General features: G+C 40.0%; 1 protein-coding gene across 4 annotated transcripts in view; it reads left to right on the top strand.

The window, feature by feature from the left end:
- Positions 1 to 26,512, top strand: part of nrg1 (neuregulin 1) — a 48,048-nt gene extending 21,536 nt beyond the window's left edge. For 2 of the 4 annotated variants that reach the window (XM_079289779.1, XM_079289777.1), the window contains 5 exons: positions 3,879 to 3,937; positions 18,789 to 18,891; positions 19,955 to 20,108; positions 20,201 to 20,322; positions 25,432 to 26,512. In XM_079289779.1, coding sequence (XP_079145905.1) covers positions 3,879 to 3,937; positions 18,789 to 18,891; positions 19,955 to 20,108; positions 20,201 to 20,322; positions 25,432 to 26,068 — 1,075 coding nt within the window. In that variant the 3' untranslated portion in view covers positions 26,069 to 26,512. Of the gene's footprint in view, positions 1 to 3,878; positions 3,938 to 18,788; positions 18,892 to 19,954; positions 20,109 to 20,200; positions 20,323 to 21,734; positions 21,936 to 25,431 lie in introns of all 4 variants that reach the window. The other 2 variants (XM_079289780.1, XM_079289778.1) reach the window with 2 other exon arrangements.

Here is a 26,512-nt window from a genome sequence, read left to right as displayed (position 1 = left end):
TTGGAGTTCGTACCCATACTTGTATCCATGGTCAAATGTTTTGGGTACTGACCCATCATGGATACAAGTGGAACTTCCCTCGTTGGGTGGCAGGGCTCAGCCTTAGAGAAGGGTGAGGAGCTGAGACATCCGGAGGGTACTTGGAGTCGAGCCGCTGCTCTTTTGTGTCGAAAGGGGCCAGATTAGGTGATTCAGGCATCTGATCAAGATGCCTCTTTGACGCCTCCCTTTAGAGTGTTTCTGGGCCATCCAACTGGTAAGAGGCCCCGGGGTAGACCCAGAACCTAGATATGGAGGGATTACATATCTCCTTTTGCCTGGGAAGCCCTTGAGGTTCCCCAAGAAGAGTTGAAAAGCCTCGCTGTTGAGAGAGACATTCGTAATACCCTCCGAAGCCTGCTGCCCTTGCAACCCAGTATCGCGTAAGTGGAAGAAGATTGATGGATGGGTGGATGGATGAATGGATGGTTTCAGATCAGGCAAGCCATTCGCCCCAATCACTCTTCTGAAGGTTTCGCCATCATTGTCCAAGTGGGCGCTCAAGTCCACAAGTAGAACCATAAAGTCAACTGAACAACTGAAAAGTTGGAAGTCCTGAAAATACTAGACAGTGACCTGCATGAAAGTCCTGAATTAGCTGTTGAAGTGAGAGAACTTTCCTAACATATACTTTGTTGCAGAAGTTTATGTGCAGATTTATGCCTATAAAATCAAAAAACTTTGAGTAAATAGGCTAGCCATAATAATTATATGGTAAATAGAATACAAATTTTATATTCACTTTGTCATAGTTATGTATTTTAATTGATTACTGTACTGTATTTAAACTCCAAATTCATTGAGAGGATTTTCAAACAAGTCTTTTTTTTACCCAGTGGAGAAAGGCTGAGTGTGATTTTAGGATTTTGGTTTGTACCTCAAAAAGATTGCTGAAAGCCACAAATTCCCTCATACGTAACACTTAAGAACACATGTATTTGCGCAAGTAGTTCTTGCATCAGGCCCATTGACTCCAGTGAGTCAAAGAAATGTCAAGAGCATCAAGCTCCATGCATGAATTTGGGGGAAAGTTTCATTGGGTTCATAGGACACCGGTGGATTTAAGAGAATGGAGGTTGTGGTGATGGGATTCTCAATTACCATAGAGGGCAGTCCTACACAGGGAATGGGTGCCATTGTATGGTCGAGAGCCCATCTCTATGCTTGATACAAGCTTCTGTTTTGCATGGCTCTCAAAAGACATATGTGTCGGTGGGCATTCTCAAGAGGATTGTCTTCCTTTACTCCTCAGCTCTCCTGAAAGCAAAAAGATATTTGTATGACAGCATCTATCTGCACTGTGCTCTGTAACACAAGTCTTTAACGAAATTTCCTAAATTAAACTAATTTAAAAAGGGAATACCAAATAGGAGCATGGGTATTACAAGTGTTTGCCACTGCAATCTTTGAGGACTGCTGAGGTGTAGATGAAGACAAACCTCTTGCGAATGTCCACTGACACATATGTGAGAGCCTAAATTAGTAAGCATGCAAAACATGGAGAGGGTCTTTGGGTCATGATTCCCAGTGTAAGAATACTCTGTGATAATGGAGAATCATAGCACACACCTTCCCTTCTCCTAAAAAGATCCAACTCTGTCTTATGGGGTCAAATCAGTCTCAGTATAAATGAATGCACACAGAAGGATTCCCAAATGTATTTTGTGGTTCATATATAAATAACTCTCCACAAAATATTTTAATGCAAACAAAAAAATTCTTATAAATACAAACGAAATCCACATATATAATAAGATGCTCAAACATATTTCTGATGCACACACAAACATTTATTTTTAAATAAATGTAATAGAAATCAAATAGTTTATTTTAGGATTTGCGTATTTTACTTTGACCAGTGCTTTTACATCACTCCGCGAGCAAAATTCTGTCTCGCGCCAGCAGAATTCACTCTCGCGCGAGTAAAAGTCGCTCGCGAAGCTTAAACCTGCCTTGAGACGGAATTTTGCTCGCGGAGTGATGTAAAATACGTGCGCGGCTGTTTGATTTTCGCGCGCTCATGGATCTCATTTGTGCTCTCGGATTTTGACAGTGATTTGCCTTCATACGACTGGTTGTCTTTGTGTTTGTGCACGTGTTCTCATGTCTTGTATGTTGTATGTCAGTACTGTTTATCTTTTTCCTTTCCATCAACCAGGTGCTTGGCTGGATTCACTGGGCACCGATGTGAACAAGCTGTGCTTAAGAAAGTCTCAGACCCAAAACGTATGTGATCACAGCTGTAATCAATCCCACATGTCATTGCTGGTGTTTCACCCGTCATGTTTTCTCCAAGAATTGGTGGAGAAATCCATGTTTCCCTTATATTCAGGGATAAAAATCTGATGATAAGCTAGGCATTATACCTGCTGTAATTCTGTTTCTGTGAGCTAAAGGGAAGCCCTTTAAACGAGTCTAAAGTCTCAAGCACACTCTCCTGTGGAGTAGTGCACTAAAATGTGCATGTACTTCACATCTCATCACACCCCATCCATGCTGTCTATGGTTGAAGATATGACAAACTATCTACTGCTCTTCCCATTCAGCCCCACCTCATCCGCATAGAGAACACTCTCATAACAGGTATTCCCTGCATCTCCGGGTTTTTTCAATGGTCCAGTACTAGACTGACCAACGTGTGGTTGGTAAATCAGTGATGATTTTGATGTTTCAAGTCCAAACTCAGTTGTTAAAAAACGTCTTACAACCCAATCGGTTCTCACTCCTAAATTGTCAAATACTACTTTGGCAATTTCCCTGTGGCATCGGAGATCAATGTATGGAGGCCCTCTCTAGCGACTCTATGCATTGCACTGGGCATTGAACTTACTCCAATGTTAAGCTTCTTGTGGCATTAGTGGACTGTAAGAGCATGTGACGTAGTATTAAGTGAGAGTCTGCTTTGGGTTGACGGGAGTGGTAGTGGATGGGTCAAACAAACACAGGACTTACATCCAGGCAACTGGTGTTTGTGTCAAGTGTGAAACTGAAAGTAAATATTGACATTTTCTCCCCTGTGTCGTTAAACATGTGAGTCGTTAGTGTCATTAGTCACGTGAGTAGCTAATCAAATGAGTCGTCAGTCACTCTGTGACGTGAGCTGCCAGTGAGTCAAATTAACGTCAACCAGGCTCGTTTCCTAAACAAAACTAACTGGTTGTTTTGCCTAAACCTAACTTCCTGTGAAGACGGTAGCCTATTTTGAAAGGACACTATGCATGTAATGAGCGTATATTGACATGCCTTCCTGGAATGTTGAAAACTAATGCTAGAGGGGTACCTAGCGCGTTGATCTCTAATGCCAAGGGGCACTGACCAAGCGACGCTATTTGACGAGTTGGGAGTGAGAATGTGTTGTACATACAGGAGACCGAGGGGATCACTGGCTGGGCTGCTGGCACATCATGACTAAGAGATTGCCATCCTGTATGACTGCCATGCATCTTGGTCTACCTTGCTATTTGGATGGGGTCATGACACCTTTTATATTGGTTTATATTTCAGGCAAGACTAGACTTGTCCTGAGTGGCTGCATTAGTACATGCAAATTTCAGTCGACTGCTAAGACAATATTTCAAAATAAAGAGTTTGATGGAGGGCGTGTGCAAAATAGAACTGTTTATCTATGTGAGATAGACACCCTAAACTGAGGATTATAATCCAATGTACATGTGTATGAAGGTCAGAGATGGTTGATAAACTCACAGACTATGGCTAGACATTTTGGTCTAGCTGGCCCTTCCTGCCAACACCAGTGATGACTGTCGTGGGTTTTGCACAGCTCTTGTATAAATTAACTCCTTCGCTCTTGTTGCTTGTTTCTTTTGTTTCCTGCTCAGGTGTCCAAATGAATTTACTGGGGATCGCTGCCAAAACTATGTAATGGCCAGCTTTTACAGTATGTATATTTCCTATTATATCTGTTATTGGATTGGAGCATGCTCAATTAACAGTTATTATGCTGTGTACCTGTTCTAGATATCTGTGATTTATGCAACCCAAAACATTTTGCATGTTAAAGTTTGTTTCTCTATATTATTTTTATGTTCAAGCTGCATGTGGTATTGTAGAAGTTGTATACATTTTATGTCCATTTTAAAATACAAGTAAACAAGCTTGTAAATTGTCTGTATGTTTAAATATATACCTGTAGTTATATATACAAAATACCTGATTTCTTTCTATTAGAACACAATCAAACTGGCTGGGTCCAGACCTTTGAACTCCACAGAGTTTGAGTATTCTGATTCGTCTGGCTAGTGTCATGAAACAGCGGTGTCCACTAATAAAAAGTAATCAACGAATAAGCACAATAGGGGGACTAACGATTAGCCAATCAGCACCAGGGGTGGGACTAAGGTCATAGTCAAGCTGGTGTGAAGTTGTTGTCAATCCGTTATTAAGCATTGTCAGCTGTGTGTAGTAATAATAACAACAATGGAGACCACTACAGATGACACTGACGCTGCTATCAAGGCTGTTCTAAATCAATGAAGAGTACCAAGCAGCACTCTGCTTTGATGTCTGGAAACATTCATTATTTACCTCCGTCATACTGCTACAAGATGACAGGTTGAGACTCTGGCACAGCTTTTTTTTAATCTGTGTTGTGTTTGTTGCGTATCACAGTCCCTCTTCTTTACTCTTCTTAGGCCTTCCTAATTTGTGTCTGTAACCGTAACGATACTCCAGCTACCCCATCTTTTCAATACATTGTGAATCTTCAACAAGTAATCTTAATGAAATATTGAATGGAATTTGATTTAAGATTTGAGTCAGGTAAAATGTATTCTGATGAACAGGTGGGCGAGTAGGCTGAGCAGTGTTCCAACTATGTACAGTTTTTGAGTGATTCTCTTTTACATCAGTGATTATTTAATCATTATCCGCATTTTCTTTTTGTTAGCTGGACCCCATTTATTTTATAGTGATTGTTTTTTACATAAATGAACAGATAGATATACACATGTGATGAATCAAACAAGGACAAATAGTGTCTTTGATACAAAGTACTTGTAGAACTGCAGTGCCAGCTGCTTCAGACCTGCATTTATGGATATTCAATTCCAGTCGACTGTGGCTCGCTCAGTGGTAGTCCGTGTCGATGTGTTCTTGGGCAACATACTTAACCTCAAATTGCTCCCATAGGCTGTGCCTGCGGTCTATTAATGGGTGTGACTGTTAGTTAAGAGTCCTGATGGGCAGGTGACCCCTTTGCATGGTAGACCCTGACATCAGTGTATGAATAGGTCCTGGGGTACTTCTGGCCCGATACGGGGCTACTTACTGACTCAGCTCTCTATTAAAAGATTGTCGAGCTGGTGTTCTTGCGAGGGAACTCGCCTGGCTCTTCTAACTGCCGTTACTCCCGACGTCTACCCTGCTTCCTCCGGTCTGAGTGCACTCGGTCGAGGGGCCACCCTGACCCCGGGCGCTCCTACCAGTTGCGTCGGTTATGGCAGCTTCCCTCTTCTGGATCCGTGCTCTTGGTAAATGCCAGGTTTAGGTTTTAACGGCTAGGATCACTTCTAAAACCGTAAGGGATTGTTAAGTGGATTCGGTCTTCTAGGATAACCTTACAGAACTCAGTTGTTAGACATACAATGGATTTAACTTTTTACTGCCACGAGGAACTTTTACTACTTGAGCAAATAAATGCACTTGAGAAATTTACTTTAAATGCAGATTAGATATTTATTGCAGGTTATATTTAGTTAGTTTGCAAGGGTTAAGCTACAGCTCACATAAAATGTCACTACACTTGATTCGTTACTTTAATTTTCTTCTTTAGATTATACTCATTGGTTTTAGATGTCGAGACGGCTCGGTTGGAGCTGGATTTCCAAAGGTGCGATGAAAAGGTTCTTTTGGAGTTGTTAGGAGCGAAGGTCTGGCCAGACCCTCGGACTCCTCCTGCTCTCGCAGCGGAGTTCGGCCAACAGTCCACAAGGCTCTGTACAAAGTCTTTCTAGGGCGGCGGCGTTCCTCCGTTGTTCAGTTGTTAAAGTCGAGCAGTGGGGAGAGGAAAATCTCCGTCTTTCAATTCTTTGTCCACGAACAGCGGTCTTCTTTCCGTGAACCGAGACGAAGTCCTCGAATACTTCAGTTGCGATCGTCCGTATCTTCTTCTCAGAGCGTCTGGACGGCTCGTGTAGAAATCCCGTCTTGCTGTTTGCAAGTTACTTCTTTTATAACACTTTTGGGCTGCCTCTCGCGTCTCTCCCCCCGCTTCCTCAACACGGCCTCCCTCAGCCCATGATTAACATGACATCATTGATTTGGTGCATGTGCTTCGAAAAGTACCTAACTTTTGTGTGTGTGTGCATGAGGAAATCACCCCAACTTCCCTGTCTGGGCGCTTACTTAATCAAGCTCTGCGCGTGTCTGGGTGTTCAACATCTGTTGTACTTCCCCTTTTCCTACACTCACACATTTCTAACAGATTAGTTATCATAATCACAGTTACAGTTGTTATAATCAGTTACAGTTGTTATAATCAGTTTACTGAGTACACATTTGCTTATAAAATGATTATTGATCTCATCCTTCATCATTATTGTGCTTTGTGTCTTTTCTTCTCAACCACCATTATTTCCCCATCCCTTGAAGCCAACACCCTGCTTACTTCCTCTTTCTCCGTACTTTCTACACTCAGACTGCACTATACTCAGATACACATAATTATTATTATTATCAGGTTTACATTTGTTAAATCACTCTGTGTATTAAACATTCGTTATGTAACGATCATACACTTTATCTTTCGATTACACTTTAACTATTGATTTCTGAGTATATGCTTTATGCTTTTTATATCCTGACCTTCCCCTGAACGTGTATGCATGTATCCAAGGCGGCTTTCTCTGTGAGCTCAACTCTTCTCGACAGTGTGAATGGGTGAATGATGACATGTAGTGTAAAAGCTCTTGGAGTGGTCGGAAGACTCGAAAAGCACGATACAAGTACAGTCCATTTACCATTCCAACCTATCAGCGAGAGATATAACAGTAGCAGTTTAGAACTGCAGGGTTAGACATGCCATTATGTGCCATTTTAATAAATGTATAAAAACTGCTGCAATTTACAACACGTTGAGTGGTAAAAAGAGGAAATGAGGTCAGTTTGTCTTGAACTGTTCAGTCAGCTGTAAGTCCCAGAAAACAATCAAGCACACTCACACAAATAATTGTTTTAATATCATTTAATTATTGTGATATCAAAAGCAACTTTAACTACAGATGACAAATCAAGCTCTGTATATTGTTAAAGTGTTTTTTTCTAAATCATGTCCCAAGCAGTAAGTGACGAAACCAATTGCTTTATTTACATTTTCTGAGAGTTTAGCTGTGGTTTTACTAAACCTGTGCTTATTTTGATTCTAACTGACCTCTGTCCAGAGGGCCAAATAGGGCTGTACAGAGTTTAACTCAAGGGATAGATAGCTGGCATTTAGGGGCTATAGGAGACCTGGCGATGATGAAACTGACATGGATGTGGTCGTGTTTGTCTTTAGTCGAAATGTATGTGTGTTGCCCTCAGTATATGTGCTGTGATACACCTTGGCAGTTAGGCAAACTCCTTCCTGACATCACAACTCTGAAGACAGTGCCCGTTGTCCACAGGTTTAATGACGTAAGAAAGAGTAAAACTAAAACACACAAAAGGCATAATGAATACAAATAAAATGATTTCTCTTTAACCTTACACATACACACACTGATTCTTCAATGAAATACATTGCTTTGTTTTTAATCGCTGCTTTTTATGTATTTACTGCTGATATGAACTTTAACAACAGTCATAGCGGAGCTATAAATGACTCGATGGAGTTTGTGCATGGAACTTCCCAAAACTAAACATTGTCACAAAAATAATCATCTGCGATCATAAGTAACAATAAAACAAATCAATACATACCAATGATGCTATCAAAAGGCATAAGATGCAGGCAGACTCAACTGGATTGGAAAACTACCGAAAACAGCGGCTCTGAGCCATGCTCTTCCCTCACTTCCTGACTATAAGTCACCTGACAAGTTACAGGGCATTTCCTGTTTCAAAATAAAACGTATAACACACTGACTTAACAATTGTAACAAAACAGTATGCAACAGCACTAAAAAACACAAGCTCAGAAGCATCACAGAATAAATGCAGATGGGATTCTGAGGGGGCTGTGTCAGAACAGGGAGGCAGATGACAGTGGGGAAAGTGAATGTCACAGAGATTTTGCAGCTCCAACTCCCATACTTGCCATTTCTCCTGTTTTGATGATGTTATCCAATCCTCTTTCCTGCTTCCAAAGATCCCGTACTAGGATATCTGCACCTGTTGTGAAAGGGGTTATATAGCTCAGAGGATTATATTGGTTTGCCAGCACCTTGTATATATTTTGCGTCAAGGCTGATGGTAAATGATCGATCTGTTCTTTTAATCCAGCATGTCTGTGAAGCAGTTCCATTGTAGGCCCAGTGTTTGGGTCTCCATTTTTTGAGAGCCACAATTCACTGGTTGTGGAGTTTGCATCTAGTGGGAGATGGTTTATTAGAGCTGGATCATTACTAGCCCGTTGTCTGATGAAGCAGAGGTCTCATTTTGCCAATGAGGGACTTGGCTCTATGAGAAGAAGTGAAACTTAAACATCAACATTTATCAACATAAAAAAAATGTTAGACTGATTAAAGGACCTCCTAAATTCCATCACGAAGATCTTGGACATGTTTGTGAATTGCATAGGTGGCACAGCATGGGCTACATGTTGTTCCAAACGGCAAAACTTGCCATTCATCAATACTAGGCTCGTGGTTTTCTGATTAATGGGATTCCTGCACAAGTCTGCCTATGTCCTGATGTAGGGAGCTCTTAGTAGCAGAGTAGCACAGTGCATAACACCATCTATATCTACTCTAAGATAGGGATGTGAAGAAGATGATGCAGAGCCACTTTCAGGGGAGCAAAATGTGAAGGTCTTGGTATTTTATAAGCAGAACAGATCCATAACATTAGGGGTTTGAGAATGTGGGTAAACAGATTGTGACTACTGGGATGACACAGCATGCACTGGAGGTAGATTACCTGCCAGTGAAAGTTGGCTGTCCAGAACAAGGCATGGATGCTATACAATTAGGGGCTTGGACCGTGGTGCAGGTACATGGTGAATAGAAAGGGAAGAAGGTGTGGTCCATGAATACTCTCTTCCTGTTCCCTGTTTGCTACCTATAATTTGACATTTTATTAGGTTTCTAAGCCACATCTTATGCTACACTTTTACATCCTGATTGCTTATGTTGTTTTAACAGAGTGAAAGATCTTAGTCATCACGTGCTCAGATTTAACTTCTCCCAGTCCAGTCAGCCCACCAAGGCTAGAGGTTAATAAAGCTTGTTTTCAGCTTTTAACTCTGGGTGCTATAGCACTGTAAATTAATTTTACATAACCACAATATCTTATACACTTAACAAAATTATATTTCCCCAATTCTTTACGATGACGACATCATAAAATACAACAGACAGTCAAAACGTCATTCGAAAAGCTCAAGCTTTGTTCGAATGTGAAAATGACATTTGGAACAGTCCTTTCAACAGACTTCATTTCACTGAAAAGACACAATTTTATTGATGGTAAACACATCAAATTTAACAAATAATAGGCTACACTAAACCACAACCACAATCTCATCCCTTGTAGGCTGGGGAGGAAATCCCCAACCTCATTGTTTTGTGAGTTGTTGAATTAGAAGAAACTTTGTAAAATTTGGTATTGGTAATGGTACCCTCATATTTTAAACAATACCCAGTCCTAGACAAGAGTGATTGCAGAGTCATTCTTGGCCAGATTGTGCTGTAACGATTCTGTGTTAAACAGAGTACCGGAGAGGTATGTTCAAAAAATTATAACAGATAAACTAATAAAGATCACTAAAAGATTATTAAGCAAGAATGTCTTCAAGTCCAATGGCTCTTGACACCGAGCCAGAACATTACAGGTGAGTGAATCTTAGGTGGGTTAATCTTAGCCTATTTTAACAGACATTTCAAAAAGGAAAAACTGGAATACAGTTACACACCTGACACAATACCATTGATTTTTAAAATCTTAACAAAGAGTACTATGTTTGTGTTGGGAATTGTGCATGATCGTCATAGCATGCTAAATTTAGAGTGTTGACTGGTGAGTGTATCCTTATCTAACTGATTGTCTGTTGACTGTTTGGCATGGTGGTCAAAAAATGCAAGCGCACTGATGGAGGTGCATGCACTAAGCCACACCATTGCAGTAGTCGTGCCTTATAAGTGGATACATAATGCATGATTGTATTCAGTTCATTATAGGTACCTTATTACAGTACAAACATTTGTTAAAAAATAATAATTTGTATGAGAATACATACTTTCACCAGCATTTTAAAGGTACAGGAAACTCAAATTTTCAATTTTGTAATGCACTAGGTATTAAGCACTGAAAGAAATGCCATCAATTCTTTTTAACATTCTCATATGTTGCTGTTTTAATTCAAATTTCCTGGATCATTTCCTGGGATTTAAAACGGTTTGGCAGTGTTCATCACAAACCCCAAAAAGGTCCAGGATGTCTCCTTTAATGTGTGATTGACACTCATCAGTACCCATGCTTACTTCTCTGAACTGTTGCCCAGTGAAGGATTATTAAATGTGGATTTTTCACCATAGCATTTTCAAAGTTACAGAGAAAAAGTAGTATTTGTGTGTAGAGGGAATTACAGTCAGAACTGGATGCAAAACAAACTGAGCTGACAATTTAGTGCAATCGGAGCTCTGTTGTTGGAATATGTTAAAGCCTGTCAAAGAGAGCAATTTGTTTCCAAACGAAACAGATATAAATTATAGGGGTGTAACGGTTCACAAAATTCACGGTTGGGTTGGGTACGATACAGTGGAGCCACGGTTCGGTACGTTTCGGTACAGTAGAAAACTATAAATGCCAGAGAAATGTACTTTATTTTAAAATATATTTATTCATTACAACTAACATCATGAAGTTATTCTTTGACTTTGAACAATGATGGAACTATACCTGAGTGACTCATCTTCTGGGGTGTCTTCTTAGCAACACATAAGTATCAAAAACAAAAACTGCTCCTTAATGTTATGTAGCATTGTTCCTTACATCTTCTCCATCATCATTTTAGTATGCACAATGATGGAACTAAACCTGAGTGAACGTGGCTCTTCATCTCCCATTCAAGTTTTTCTTTGGTGGTGGGCGTGTCAGAGAGCACGCTGTCCGTTACGTCATGTGGGTTGCCAGTTTGAGAACAGTGGCTCCACCGAAAACATAATATTTCCCACAATTTAAGCTTCTGCATTTTCCAAATGCACTATTATTATACGATTGCTATTATTATATTATACTCGTATTATAACTTTTAATTTATTTTAACTTGTCTTGTTCTGTGTTTTTGTGTCTAACTATGTGTTTCTTGTGTTGCTACCTGTCTTGGCCAGGTCTCCCTTGCAAAAGAGATTTTTAATCTCAATGGGACTACCTGGTTAAATAAAGGTTTAAAAAATAAAAAAATAAAAGTTTTTTTTTTTTATTCAAAAGTATTGTTCGGTTCGTCATGCGTACCGAACTGTGAGCCTCGTACCGAACGATTCAATACGAATACACGTATTGTTACACCCCTAATAAATTAAACATTTTACTGTAGCTTTGAGCAGACTTGTCCAATAAAAGGCAAAAAAACATTTTCAGTTTTGGTTTCGGAAAAATATCATGGTTATGTTTAAAATAAGTAGGTACCTGCGATTACCATCCAATATTGTAGTAAACATGAATTTAAAAAGGCTGGCATTGGATGCAAAATGATTGCAGTTGTCCAATATCAACTCTTTTGACCGGCAATGGGGTTGCAAATAAACAGTGAACACTGCTGCTGTTCCTTTTCAAGTAACAAGTCCCCAAATATCAATGCAGCGTGTCAGAGCTTGTTTTGTCATTCATTGGGTTGTTTACATTTTTGATGTATTATTATTATATACGGTGTCATTCCTGAGGTGCAGCATGTTGATAGTAAATCAGTGTTTAGCACACACAATCTCTCTATTTGGTTTGCTGTTGTGTTAAACAGTAAACTGGTTTACTGGTTGTTAAACTGGTTTGGGTTCAGGTTGCCAAAAGCTTATTTCGCTCAAACTTACAGTTTATTACTGTGAGATTCCTGTGTTTTCATGTGTGCCATGTTTATGCCAAAGCAACCTACGCCACGTGGCTTTGTCGTTCCCGATTTTATTAGCATCTAATAGAAATGCACATATCACACTGGTATCAGGAAATCTTTGTGAAAAGTCTGTATAAACCTTTTTATACATTTTGAGACATTTTGGTGTTGATTGTTTCCTGTACCTTTAGGATAGATTTGAGATACTTAATGTTTATACAAGTTCATATAGAAAGTCTAAAGTGCTTAATGTGTGTATAATAACTGTGTTACCCTTAATCCATCAAGTTAAATCTGACTACATCTATTTTACCATAAATACTGTGAGAACTACAAATATTATCCTCTCATCTGAAAAATCAAATTTTCTTTTTTTTTTGTCACCTTTCTGCACTGACAGAACAGCTTGGGATTGAATTTATGGGTATGGATTATTCCTTCCTCCTAGTTTGCAGATGTAAGACTGTAAGCTAAAACCCTCTACTAGAGCTAGTTTTCTCCAAGGTGAACGGATCATACAGCGTTGACCATCAGCACAAATCACATATAACATTGAATACATATTTTAGCAATCAAAATAAACAACAACACATCAACATTATTTAAGACAAAGCACTGTGATGCAGCTCCAAGCTATTATTTTCACGTCAAATATCACACGTGTTTTGATTCTGGTTAACAGTCCAAATGCTGCTGATTCATTTGAGTACATAATGAAAGCCAAAGAGGCTGTATATTTCTAATGCTGTATGTTCACACCCCTTCAGCTATCCATTCCTGCATCTTCTGTTACCACCAGTGTTCAGCATGAGACAGTAAAGCAGCATCACTGTCCTGCTAACTTTACCCATCTCCTTCCATCTGCCTTCCTGTTTCCACAACATGGTCTCACTCCCAACTCGTCAAATACTGATCAGTGCCCCTCGGTGTCACTAGGCTTTCAACTAACTGCAAAGTAAACTATCCCGCATTATAATGAGATGATCAGAGCAACTGACACAGTATAAATTGCGCAATAAACTGCTAATGGGGAGGCTGTGGCTCGGAGGTACAGTGGATCATCTTCGAATTGGAAGATTGGCGCTTCAATCCCCAATTCCTTCAGTCCGCATGTCAAAATGTCCTTGGGCAAGACCAGGGGCGTTTCTAGGATTCAAAGAAGGGGGGGCTTAGCCCCAAGGGGAGGGGCATGTTTGCGCCGGCAGCGCGCCGCAATTGGTTCAATCAGAAAGAGTGTGATTTTGCTGTGTAGTTTTGCTTGCATTCAGTATATGATAACACAAGAGACAGAATTTGAGGATTATAGTGAAATTTGACAACACAAATATGAACTTTTCTCAAATAAAGAGAGAGAAATAATGTTCCTGCTCGTAAAGGAAAGACTGATAAACTAGCTTTCATGTCCGCGTCACTCCCAAATCCTAATTCTTAAAGGGACCGCACACAATGGATGGAGAATGGACCTGACAGTGTCAACTTTATATCGTTAAGTATGATGATAGGCTGTTGGATTGTAATTTGAAGGGGGAGAAAACATACAAACCAGAACACACGCACATATGAAGCATGTTAGAGTTATAAATAACTTGTCCATGTGAGAAACAATAGTTTAATTTAATGACATCACGAAAATAAAAAAAAATTAAAAAAGAAATATATATATATATTTTTTAAAGCCAATAATGCCAAATTATTTAGAGGGGCTGAAGAACATTTTAGGGGGGCTTGCCCCTGGGCAAGACACTAAACAATAGTGGTGTCACGGATCGATCCGTGATCGTTTCGGATCATCCCTCACGGTTCGAGATTGTTTTTACATTGTGTAATGAAGTTTTACTGCTGCTGTTCCTTTTCAAGTAACAAGTCCCCAAGTATCAATGCAGAGTGTCAGTGAACAGGCATAAAGCAGTAGTGTGTTCACGTGAACGGAGCAGGTTAAAAGCATTTTTAACGGTGAAAGTCATGGCGAGCGGAGGAACTTGAGAAGCCCCCGGCGTCATTTAAGTTTGGGAGCATTTAGGCTTCCCTGTAACTTATAATGATGGATAAGGGTGGTGGATAAAATCGTTATGGTATGTAGGCGTTGTTTAAAGAGAGACATACGACAACGGCAATACATCAGAAATGTCCACACATTTGAAGCGCCAAGGTATTGTAGCGACCCTTGCTCAGGAAAGCTACGAGACGTTAGTTTCTTGTGGTCCTTTATTTGCAGACAGTATACAGGCTACTGTGGGCCGTAGCCTACGCCAACAAACAGGCAACACTGTTAACGTTCTTGAACATCTTTTACCATCAGCTCCCGGTCATAGCCTATAACTCTCCCTCGTTCCAGCACTCAAAACACAACATCCCACAAGGCATGAGGCCTTCACGACCTCCGTAATTGCAAGAACCAATCTTATATAACATCTTAGAACACTTCCTGTAAACACCATAACACCTAACATAACAGGTTAACATTATATGTCCTCAGTCCGTTACAGTATCATCACGGCATTTAAGAAACAGCTTGTGGCAGAATCAGACCGGGCTAAAGCTATTACAAAATCTATTGGGGTCATTATTGCTGCAGACATCAGGGCATTCTCCGTTGTGGAAAACAAAGGATTTCAAAATATGGTTAACGTGCTTGAGCCACGCTACGAAATCCCCTCAGGCACCCACTTCAGTATGAAGATCGTTCTAGGCCTCTATGAAGAGGAAAATACTGAGACAGCTCACTTCATCACGGCGGACTGGAGATTCAAAGGCTGGTACTGCAGACACGCCCCTCTGTGAGGGTCCCACATCTGGCACTACCCTTTCCCCAGGCAATGTAGATATTCTCATATTTTTGAAACTGAATGTCTTAAATATTGTGGTTTTCATGTAAGACTATAGCCCAAAGTTATTTGCTTTCTGTGTCCTTGAAGTTATTTAAACTAATAAATGGAAAGCTAATTATTTGTCCACCCCCCCCCCCCCCTTCGCTGATCCAAAAAATTATCCGATCCGTGACTCAAAAACTGTGATCCGAACCGTGAGTTTTCTGATCCGCTGCACCTCTACTAAACAACCAATGGGTGGATGAGTTTTGAGTCCTGATGGGCAGGTGGCACCTCAGTATGTGAATGTGTGTGTAGTGTACAGCGCTTTTAGTGGTCAGAAGACTAGAAAGGCACTATACAAGTTCATTTACCATTTAGGGTGGGGTGGTAGTGTCCTGTGTGAAACAAAAAATCTAAGCTTTATTCTGTCACGTCATTCATTTGACTCGCTAGTCATTCGTTAGTCACGTTGTTGATAGCTGATCGTCACATTGATAGACTCATAGACTCATTAGAGTACTCGCTAGTCACGGGAGTCCTTAGTCAGTCAAAATAACGTCAACCAAGATCCTAATTTAATGGTTATGTTTCCTAAACCTTTCTTTCTGTGAAGTTCATTTTGAAAGATATTATGCATTTAACGAGCGTTTATTGACATGCTGTCCCTGACACTTCCAAAACAGACGCTAGAGGGTTACCTAGAGCAGCGGTTCCCAAACGTTTTAGGCCGCGCACCCCCTTCTACATCCCGACCGGGTTCGCGCACCCCCCCCCCCCCCCTTAATAAAAAAAAAAAAGAAGCAACAGAGCCTTTTAAGCCTTCATAGCCGCATAAGAATCGCACCAATGAGAGAACAGTTTGCTCGCGCGTGGCATTTGTTTACAAGATTTAGTCCGCTGTTAAATGTTGCAGTGTGAACACAAACCGAACAAAGGAGCAACTGCAACAAAGCAAACGAACTGAAGGTGTGAAAACGCCCTGAAACACTGCAACAAAGTTTCAATAACTTTCAGTGACACAAGGCGTCACTTTTAAAGAGCAATACGGATGCGAGCACACACGCACAGGCTCAGAGGCAGATTATCACATTTAATTTACAATTAATGAGCGACTAATGTAGCCAGGATGTCTTCGGACAAAGCATCGATGCGGCGACACAGTGTTGTTGGACACCGGGATCATGTCCAACTTTTTTGTTTCTTTCTCCCCAATCATACATTCCACCATCTCTCTGGCAGCTGGTAAGCTCACGTCTTCAGTGATTGTGTGCGGTAGCCCCTTTCTCTCTATTCTGTAACCAGATATGAAGCCTGTAGTGCGTCATTTATAGACCCAACACATGAATGAGACTCCAGTTGTTTTTGGCTGTTTTGTAACTCCTCCAATTTGGATATAAAGAATGTAAGGGGCTTTTGACTTGCACTGGCATGCTTGGTGTTCAGGTGGCGACGTAAATAAGAGCTTCAGACTGTTAGCCAGAACCTCACTGCACACCACGCACTGTGGCTTTGGGGAATCTGCGTTGCCAATCCAAGTGAAGCCCAGACACAGATACTTTTCATCATATTTCCTCTTTTTTTCCCAGTCTGATGCTCACTCTCGTTTCCTCTTTTTTCACCTTGACTCCGCGATGGGCCGATGTGCTCCCCATTTGTCTGTGCTATCCCTTCCTCCTTTTCGGTCTCCTCCGTCTCATCTTCCTCTGACTCTGGCTCGATTTCTTCTCCCGGTCTCTCCCCAACGCACCTCTCCGTTCCCTTCGCCTCCGATTCCTCTCTCTCTCTGTCCCTCTCCTCTTTTACGACTGATAGCTTCAGATGTCCCACCTGACAGTTTTTAAATTAAAATTACATTTTCTTTTTATATTTAATATTATTACACCATCAGACCGCCATTACACTTTTCCTCTCGCGCACCCCCTAGAGGCAGCTCGCACACCCCCAGGGGTGCGCGCACCCCACTTTGGGAATCCCTGACCTAGAGCATTATTTGAGGAATTGGGAATGAGAACGTGGTGGTTTCCACCTTCATCACATGTATGTTTTCAACTGTTAAATGTTATATTCCCTTTTACTTATAGCATCTTTCTAGTTTCTGCCTCTTTTCATCACAGTGTCATGTTACATCAAGTAAATTGTGTAAAAATGCACTAAAGTGTGTAATATCAACCTGCCCAAAGAAAGCAGATGACAATTTTCCTTTTTTGCTAAATCTGGCACATTACAAAACAATATGTTGATATAGATCAATATATCAATATTATATCAATATTTATTTTCTCTTTCAATAAGACCATTTAATTTAAGTGGAATGCAATATATTCTTAAATTATGCTAACACCTGGACAGTTGACTGATTTAAAAAGTACTGCATAGAGCCTGCTGGGACCTTTCCGGTTCTTCATCATGGCTGACCACACTAATCAACCAACACATTCATCAAACCGTTTTAGGCACAAGCACACATTTAAGAAATCCTCTTTTCAGCTGCTTTATGAAACACTGATCTCACAAATAAACTGTTTATTATCTGATTGCACTGGTAAATTGCATGCAGCTGTGGCAAGAAAATGAAGCCACACTCCTAGTTTCCCACTTCATGGATGATTTATCTTGGTGTGTTAAATCTGAATAAATGTATCAAAAGATATAGGGATTCACCATAATTACTGGCCTACATGATACAGTTAGCTTCTGTTCCTCTGTTTTATTTTGAAAATACCTCTTTGTGTGCAATATGCAAATGCACTTTTTATGAGCAGTGTGTTTGTCACTTTAAAAAAAATCTCTGAATATTTGCTTGCTAAATACAGTTGGAAAACAGGACTTCCAACTGTCCCAGAGAGAATCAACATAAAGAAATTTAACGAAAATGAAAACTTTTATTTGAGCTTCTGACTTGACAACAGAGTAAAGACAAACACATTTTACAGAAAAATGCTGGAATTCAAACTCAGTTCTACTTCGACAGCATTGATGACTAATGGGGGACAATTCTAGAAATTAAGAAAAGTGAAGCGAAACAGGCTCATGGATGTGAGTTCACCTTGGAGAGATCATGTGATATTAAAGAGTTTAACATTATAATTAGCACCATCCCTGAAGAGATGAGGTTTTTAGGACAATAAAGAGAAGCTGGTATCATGGTTGAGCGCTAGATTTTGGTGTATTGCATGTTAGAGTCATTTGTCTTTGATTGCTGACTGGAGCCCTATAGATACAGGATTCATGAAGCCAATACCAGTCTCAATATTTAAGAGTTATGAATAAATTATGTAACGATGATACATCGCCTGATAATCTTTTTTAAACATAAAGACAAATATTTCCACCGAAATTAGTTTTTTAAATAATTGTGACTATCATGGAAAGAGAGACACTGTTTCTAAATGACCTCAAACATATAGACATTTCTGTGCTGTTACTTGACTGCACTGATACAAATGCACCTGCATAAGCTTAAACAGGGCAATGTATTGGCTGGACTGTCATTGTTAAGGGCCACTGTGTCTCCCAGATCAGTGGATTAGATTCCAATCATGTCTATAGTAGAAAATGACTTCTAATTTCTTTCTTCTAAGAAGTATTTGGACTTTTGATTGCTGTAATTGTAAAAAACCTCCCTGCAGAACATTTTCTTATTGTTTGGGTTTATGGCTGGAATGGTCTTAATGTATGTGTCTGTCTGTGTGTATTGTATTCCTGAAGTTTTAAGATTGTACTGTCCTCTTTTTCAGAAGCTGAGGAGCTGTATCAGAAACGTATTTTAACAATAACAGGAATCTGCATTGCACTCCTAGTGGTTGGAATCATGTGTGTGGTTGCCTACTGCAAAACAAAGTAATTCATGTCACATTTTCATATTTCATTTATAATTTAAAGGTACACTCCACCATTTTCTTTTAGTACCCAATAGTCCCTCAAGTCCCCAAATCTCCTTTCAAAAAGTAAATGAATTGCCTGCAAAAATGTCTAATAGGTGTTAGAGATATGGAGAATGTTCCATGTGAGTCAGGACAGAAATAGCAAAAGACCTGAACTTTTATCTTGAACTTGAACTGAGAGGCCCAAGAGGAAGACAGTGAAGCCAGAACTGGGGTTGATTGACTGACTACTTGCAAATGCGTTACAATTTACACACAAATGCCAAGTAATATGACCATTTGTTAAACAATTTTACTAATGCACACATAACAATGTAAATTAATATTAACATTTTTATCTTCAACTTCAAAGACATGATCATGTTCGCCTTCAAAAAGCTTACTTTGTATACAAATTCCTGTGTAAAAAAATATACGTGACATTCTATTGTATTCATTTATAGACTGAGATTCTGATGAGTGTGTTTGTAAAACTTGTTTCACATGTGCTCAAAATGCTTAGTATTTTCATGTAGATTGTAACACGCATTTGTGAGTACCAGAAATTACACACAAATCGTTGTACACATTTGTAAATCATATTTTTTGTTTGTAGATCATGTAAAACTGTTTTTATGATCATTTTGAGACTAATTTAACTCCAAAGCCAAGTGGCCGAATGTAACAATTCAAATGTTTGATTGGGGTAGGGGGTTGTAATCTAGCTGCAGAAGACTGTGAGACATCCAGACATTGACCTCCTTCAGACAACTATGTAAAATAATTAGATTAGAACATTTCCAGGGTTTCACAGATAGATAAGAGATACAGCCAAACCAAATGAGGTGAGACGTTTGAGGACTTTGTGGTACTATTGGAGGCAATTACAAAAATTTAAATGTATTTTGTACTGACCTCAATATGTAAAAATCAATTACCATTACGACAGTCAATCCATAAAAACATCAGCTGAAATTGGGGTAAATGTATCTCTTTAACTACATTTGGAACTTTCCCGTCTCCTGTTTCTTCACAAACAGGAAGCAGAGGAAAAAGCTCCATGACCATCTGAGGCAGAGCCTGAGGAATAAGAGGACCAACAATACCAATACTGGTATTGGCTCCAACCTGGCAAACTCAGCTAGAGGACGTCAGGTTTCTAACTTGCCTCTTCAAGATTTGCAGCTCATCGATGTATGTTGTTACCTGTTGCTATCAAATAAAACCTGTTAAATTTGTACACGTAAGTCAATTGTCAATTTGTTTTATGCTCCTCTTTTTTATAGCATTGTAATGGGACAACTATGCAGCATGCAGCTGAGGGGGATACAGAAACCAACTTCTCCACAAGCAAAAAGGCTTTATTGGTGCATGAACCTACTACATTCACTGACATCTCTAGTATGAGGTAAGGAATAACGTAAAACATTTTGTCAGTTTGGTCAATTTGGTTTGGTTTTAAGCAGATGCACCACATTTCAGATCACAGGTTTGGTGGTGATCCGCCGTGGTGTCCATAGCCCTTGTTTATTGTCATTGTTTTATTATAATTGTCTAAGTTTTGTCCTCTTTACTGGATAGCTGAGGCTATACTGAGGGAGAGGGTTACCGGTATATTTTCTGATAATCAGTTTTTTGTTCGGGCTGCAAATGTCTATCTGTAGCAGAATGTACTGTTGGTTTGGTCATAAGGGCTTGTGGTGCAGTTCAAAACCAGGGACGTTGCAATGTTGTTCCATTGTATACGTTGACACTGTAATGCCCTTTATTTTCCAGCCGAAAGGTGGTCTTTGAATTAATAGTTATATCATATCACATTATCACATTACCCTCCTTTGCTGAAAACAAACATTTACAGTAGCAGGAGTTTTAGCTGAGTAATATGAGACCGACGGCTCGGTCACCACGTGTCTTAAATGGTGTGCGTGGGACTGACAGAAGACCTAGAGCGTTTGACCTGAGAGTGCACTGTACAATGAAGAAAAAATAGCCCAAATAAAAATAAATATTGAGTCATAAAAATGTATCAGGTTAGTGTACGGTAATGCCTCACACTTAGGCTTTTTTTGCACCACAAGTACAGATATGAGATTATGATATGAGTGAGATAGTGGGATGATGAACAGTCAAAAACGGTCTTTACAGATGATCAGGAACCTTGATTATATAAGAACATGGATATTCAAAACACTGATTGCCAAGTTGTAAGGGGAAGCAGCAATTTTGCTTTAACTGAGACATTACATGGAACCAGTTTCAGCCTCCGGATGTGCAGCTTGTGGATCTTAGTCCCGTCACAGCTAAACTCCAATGAGACATTTCCTGGAAATAAACTGATAGAAAATCCAACATGCTCTATCGCCCCAAAAAGCACACAATTTTCTGTGCATTGCAGCAGGATGTCTGTACCTGGAATCCCATCCGCTGGGTGTTTGCTGTGCCTCCTGTGCACCAAATCATCCATAACTGTATGATTCAACATTATTACAATTATTATAATTCAACAGAAAAACCATGCTGTCTCATCCATCAGTGAAGAAAAAGAAACATAACTACTACAGTACTACTTTCTTAAATTTTGGGAGGCTCAATACTGATTGGCTGAACATATTCTTGCAGATTTGAAAAGAGTTCCAGTAGCTGACGATATAATGAACTGCTGTATCAGTGAATAGGACTTTGAATTAATGCAGACTGTGAGAACACTGAAATGAAATACACTGAAAGACACAAATTTGACCCGCAATATAATTATGTCATGGTCTAGAGGCCTGTCTGAAATCTGTCTCCATCTAAACGACCCCCTCCCTGTCTCTGCAGCTGGACTAATGACTGGAGCAACAGTCTTCTGTCTGACACTGAGTCTGTCTCAGTGATGTCATTGCCGGAGAATAGCCAACGTGCCACACAGGGCAGCCGAGGTCGTCTGAATGCCACTGGTGGCAGCAGAGACTTAAGTGCTCATTCAAAGAAGTGCTGAGACACACCTACCTCCAACAGGGCCTTGCATTAAAGTACAAGGTAATTGGTGACTTTGCGTCACAAATAGAAAACCAAGAGGCTCATGAAACTGACAACAATGCAACAAAGACTCTCAGGTACATCATTTATATAGCAATTAGAATTTGATCTAAAAACATGTCGGCTGGATATTTATGTATAATAGTATATGCCACTGTCTCTCACAATATGGTCTCCACCAAAATGCTACACTATTGGGGAAAACACATTATGAGGAATAAATGAATGCATAAATAATTAGATATGTTGTTAATAAGCAATGTGTAGAGCAAATTAGGATCACATAAATACTCCTCAGAAAATACATCTGCAAGAATCTGATCTCCTGAAGTGATATTACCCTCAATTCGTACATTTTTGTTTATAATTTAACACAGTAGTTTCTGAATTATAGTTCACGACAATACATCATCCACACATCATAATAGACCCAGTAGGGTGGCATATGATTATAATGTGGTTATCAACAATACCGACTAAGCACTTGTTAATATGGCCCAAATACAAAGACATCATGAATCTCAGTTAAGATAAATCAAACAATGTTGTCAAATCTCAACTTTTACAGTCTTCAAATATAGTCTTATATGAATGACTGGGGCCTCTGCAATGGTAATTACCTTACATATTTTTACACACGTATACTCTATTGTTATCAGTGATCATGCTCCAATGTAACTTACATTGAATTAAGTTAACTAGTTAAGTTATGTTTGGGAAGTAGGCCACGCCTCAACCACACCTCTAATCACCTGTCAACCCTGATTATACCTGGTCAACTTGTCCTGTACTGTTTGTCTCAGTTGTCTCTATTCAGACCATGCTTCACACTTTTTCACACGCATCCATCAATCTAAAAGTAAGACATACACTAGCTTTGATTATTTTAAACATCCAGCTCACCATGGATCCACACTGCAGACAATTATCCATCAAAAGTGTTTCTCCTCAAGCCATGACATTTCCCAAGCAGTCAGGTAACAGACAAACTTCCCGGCAGTTGGGCACACATTGTATTCACCAGCTTCTCCATTACATCTACCCTAAAAATAACTCTCAAACTCTCAATCGCAGGCTTCTTCAGGATCGTCACATGTGACGTCACTGAGGCTCTATCTCCTCCAGGGCCACAGCCAGTATCGCAGTTTGCATTTCCACCTGTGCCTACTCTTTCTGTGTCTTACATTTTTGAAGTCACTTTGTCATATTTTTTATTCCTGTGTTCACTGACTTCACAATATGCCCAAGTCTTTCATCCCACCACCCCTTTCCCTACCCTTCCTTCAACTGCAAAAGGCTTCCGCTCCTACAAATTTGTCTCTTGACAGCGATCCAAAAGCCCCACCTAGCCACCAAAGGGGCCCCACCACTGGCTAACTAAATTGGTTGTCTGCTTCCCCCTACATTCATTCTATTTGTATTGAATACTATACTATACTGGAGAACCCGGAATGTGAGAGTGCCTTTCTGAGACCCAAGACAAAAGTGTTGCCAAAGTGATGACGTTCCAGGATTAGGTGGAGAGTTCGGATACAGAGTGAGAGTTTAGGTTGCTCACCGCAAACAGAATCTGCTGCTAGCACCAGCTTGTTTTTAGCCAGAGTAGCTATCTGGCTAAAGGGTTACTGCAGAACAGATCTCTTCAAACATGATTTCCTCCATCCAAGTCATGAATGATCTTGTCTCTTTTCTGTGAACATAGAACTCACGCTAAAGGCCTGTAAACCTTTTACCAGCAATAAGCAAGCTGTCTGTTCGTGCCAATACTGACATTCTTAAACTTGTACTTCTTACTGTTAGATCTCTAGCTAAAAAGACTTTCATTGTTAATGACATTGACATGTCCAGGGTGTATCATGCCTTCACACTATGTCAGCTGGGATTGGCTCTTCAAAGGTGAACTCTGTCCTGCAAGTCCACAGGTGCTGGCTGGAGATTGCAGCAAAACAAAAAACGCATTCTTGGCTTTGTCTGTGAGCTGGCTTCAATAGAAGTACATTTTGATGGGATTGTAAATTGGTATAATGGAAATGTAATGTGACTGTACCTTAACAGTGTTTCATATAGTACTTACAACTGAAACAAATCCCAAAGTTTCCTCTCAGCTCAGTGATGTTTTGAAACGTAACCCAATTAAGCTGTAAAATTTTGAGATTTGGGGTGTTTTTGATGCTGGAACAAAACCAAAGGAATGTGCAATTAAGGTCAAGTTGTTATGACGGAGCTACTGGAGAGTGCTTAAGTGGTTCAAAAATTGATTCTTATCTGATGGGCCACTATATCAGGAATACAATGAATCCATATTTTAGGAGCTGTGATGGCTCAGTGGTCTGCACGTCACCTCACCAGGGCTCAAATCCTTTTCTGTGTGGAGTTGTTCTGTTGCGGCATAGGTTTCCTCTGGGTGATCTGGTTTTCTCCCACAGTCCAAAGACATGCTGGTTACTTTAATCTATAGCTTTAGAGGTTAACAGCATAGCTATGGACCCTACACACATTTTTGCCGTAGCTATGCAATAGCTGATGTGCGTCTCCACCTGGAGACAACAAGAACTGTGATTGGGGTTTCTAATTGCATTGGAGATTGTTGTGGCATCAAGACAACATGAAGCAATTTTTAAATGCCTTAGTCATTGTCTTGTTTTCCTGAAGACACATCCAGCAAAGTCATTTCCACTTCACACCCTCTGCTCAACGTGGTGACACTGTTCTCTATCACAACAAGTAAAGAAATGTGAACACTGTATTTTCATGTGAATGAAAATTGTAATGAATGATAATAGAAAGTAAAGCATGTAATCACCAGCTAACAGATGATTCATCTGTCTATTAATGTGGTGGTGTCAACTCGTGAAATCAGATGTTAAACTATAAATCAAAACCTACACAGTAGGAGTCCAGTCAACCCCTCACGTCACGTATAAATTAAGTTTTAGGTGAAATGAATGACTCTAAATTGCTCATACATTTGAAAGTTTGGGACTGTCAATTTGAAGAATAACTTTTTTGCCTTCTGGTTTCTCTTGAGAGAAGAAAAAATTGTCCCTATATCTATGCATAATACGCTCATAAACATGCATCTTTCTCTGTCCAACGAGAAATACTGTGGTTATATATTTGTGTGATTATTGATGTCATTGAGGTAAAATAATCTATGTGTGTTAGCCATGTGATAGACTGGAAGACTTTTCGAGTTCTTAACCCAACATATGCAATAATAGTTTCCCAAGACCCCTGACCTTCAACACAGGTATGTCAGTCAGAAAATGAATTGATGGACTTATTGTCCACAGCCTCGCTGGACCTTTATATTTTTTTTACGAGCAGTATCATTGGCAATTCAACTCTCAATATATTTGAACCTGTATTTTAATGTGTATCAGACTCAGACAACGATGTTTACTTAAAAATGTTAAATGTGGTCCACAAACATTGACGTGAGCATCTTCCAAGTAAATGTGTAAACAAAGGTGTTGTAATTGTACTTCTGTTGTAGGTGTGTACCTGCCATGACAACCCAGACTCAGCTGTCTCTCGTGTCCCAGACCTCTCCTGCAACACCAGGGTCTCCTCCATCAGAGATGTCTGCCCCCCTGTCCAGCCTGGCAATCTCTGTCCCTTCTTTGGCTTTAAGCCCCTCTGGTGAGGAGGAGCGCCCCCTGCTATTGTCAAACACACCTCAGCCATGCAAGACTTTGAGCCGAGATGAACAGAAGAGGACATCTGCCCACTACAACCATGGCCATGTAGCACATAGCTTACCACCTAGCCCACTGTTTACTGTGGAGAATGGTTACTACATAGGTGACCATGACAACGCAGCTGGCAGCCATATGTTCTCAGCATTACCTGAGAAGCTACTAAATACAAACAACAACATCAACAGCTGCAGCACCAAAAGAGTCACCAATGGCCATGTGCAGCAGAATGTGGAGTCCAGTGGCGATAACATGCTAGTGAGGGAAAAAGAGGAGCGTCGGGGGGAACGCACATCCTTCCTTACTACTGATAGCACTACAACCCTGCTGCTCAGGGCTATGGACAGCAGCAGGACTAACCTAGCATCACCAACTAATGACGTAGCAGACAAGTCATCCAGTTCCACCACCAAACTAAATCCAGTTGCTGTGTGAAGTCAAAAGAAATTGCTGAGAATCCTTTATGTTGAGGGAAAAAAATGAATAGTCACTATTAAACCTTTATTTTCTATAAAGTATTTGCTTTGTAAAGACTTTTAAAGATAAATGCAAATGAAACTTTTATTTTAGTGATGTAGTAAATAAAGAGTTTTATAAAAAGAAATGTACAAATGTGTTCATGTCTTGTAGGTAAAGTGCCATACACTAGTATGTAGCAACGGATGACAGTATATTTCTGTGCAGAAAAATATCAATGGTGCCTTTCTATTTAATATGCTTAAGGGAACTGCAACATTGCATACTGGGACATATATTCACCAACTTAACAATGCAAAATAACTTGCTGGCTGCTTTTGATGTCCTGCAGTTGGAAGTGCCCGCTGACACAACAGTTTGCTATTATATTCATACAAGGTGCATGCTATGTCCTTGAATGCT

Source organism: Melanostigma gelatinosum (assembly GCF_949748355.1).
Source record: "Melanostigma gelatinosum genome assembly, chromosome: 18".
In the NCBI taxonomy this organism is placed as follows: domain Eukaryota; kingdom Metazoa; phylum Chordata; class Actinopteri; order Perciformes; family Zoarcidae; genus Melanostigma; species Melanostigma gelatinosum.
This window is presented reverse-complemented; position numbering and strand designations above follow the sequence as displayed.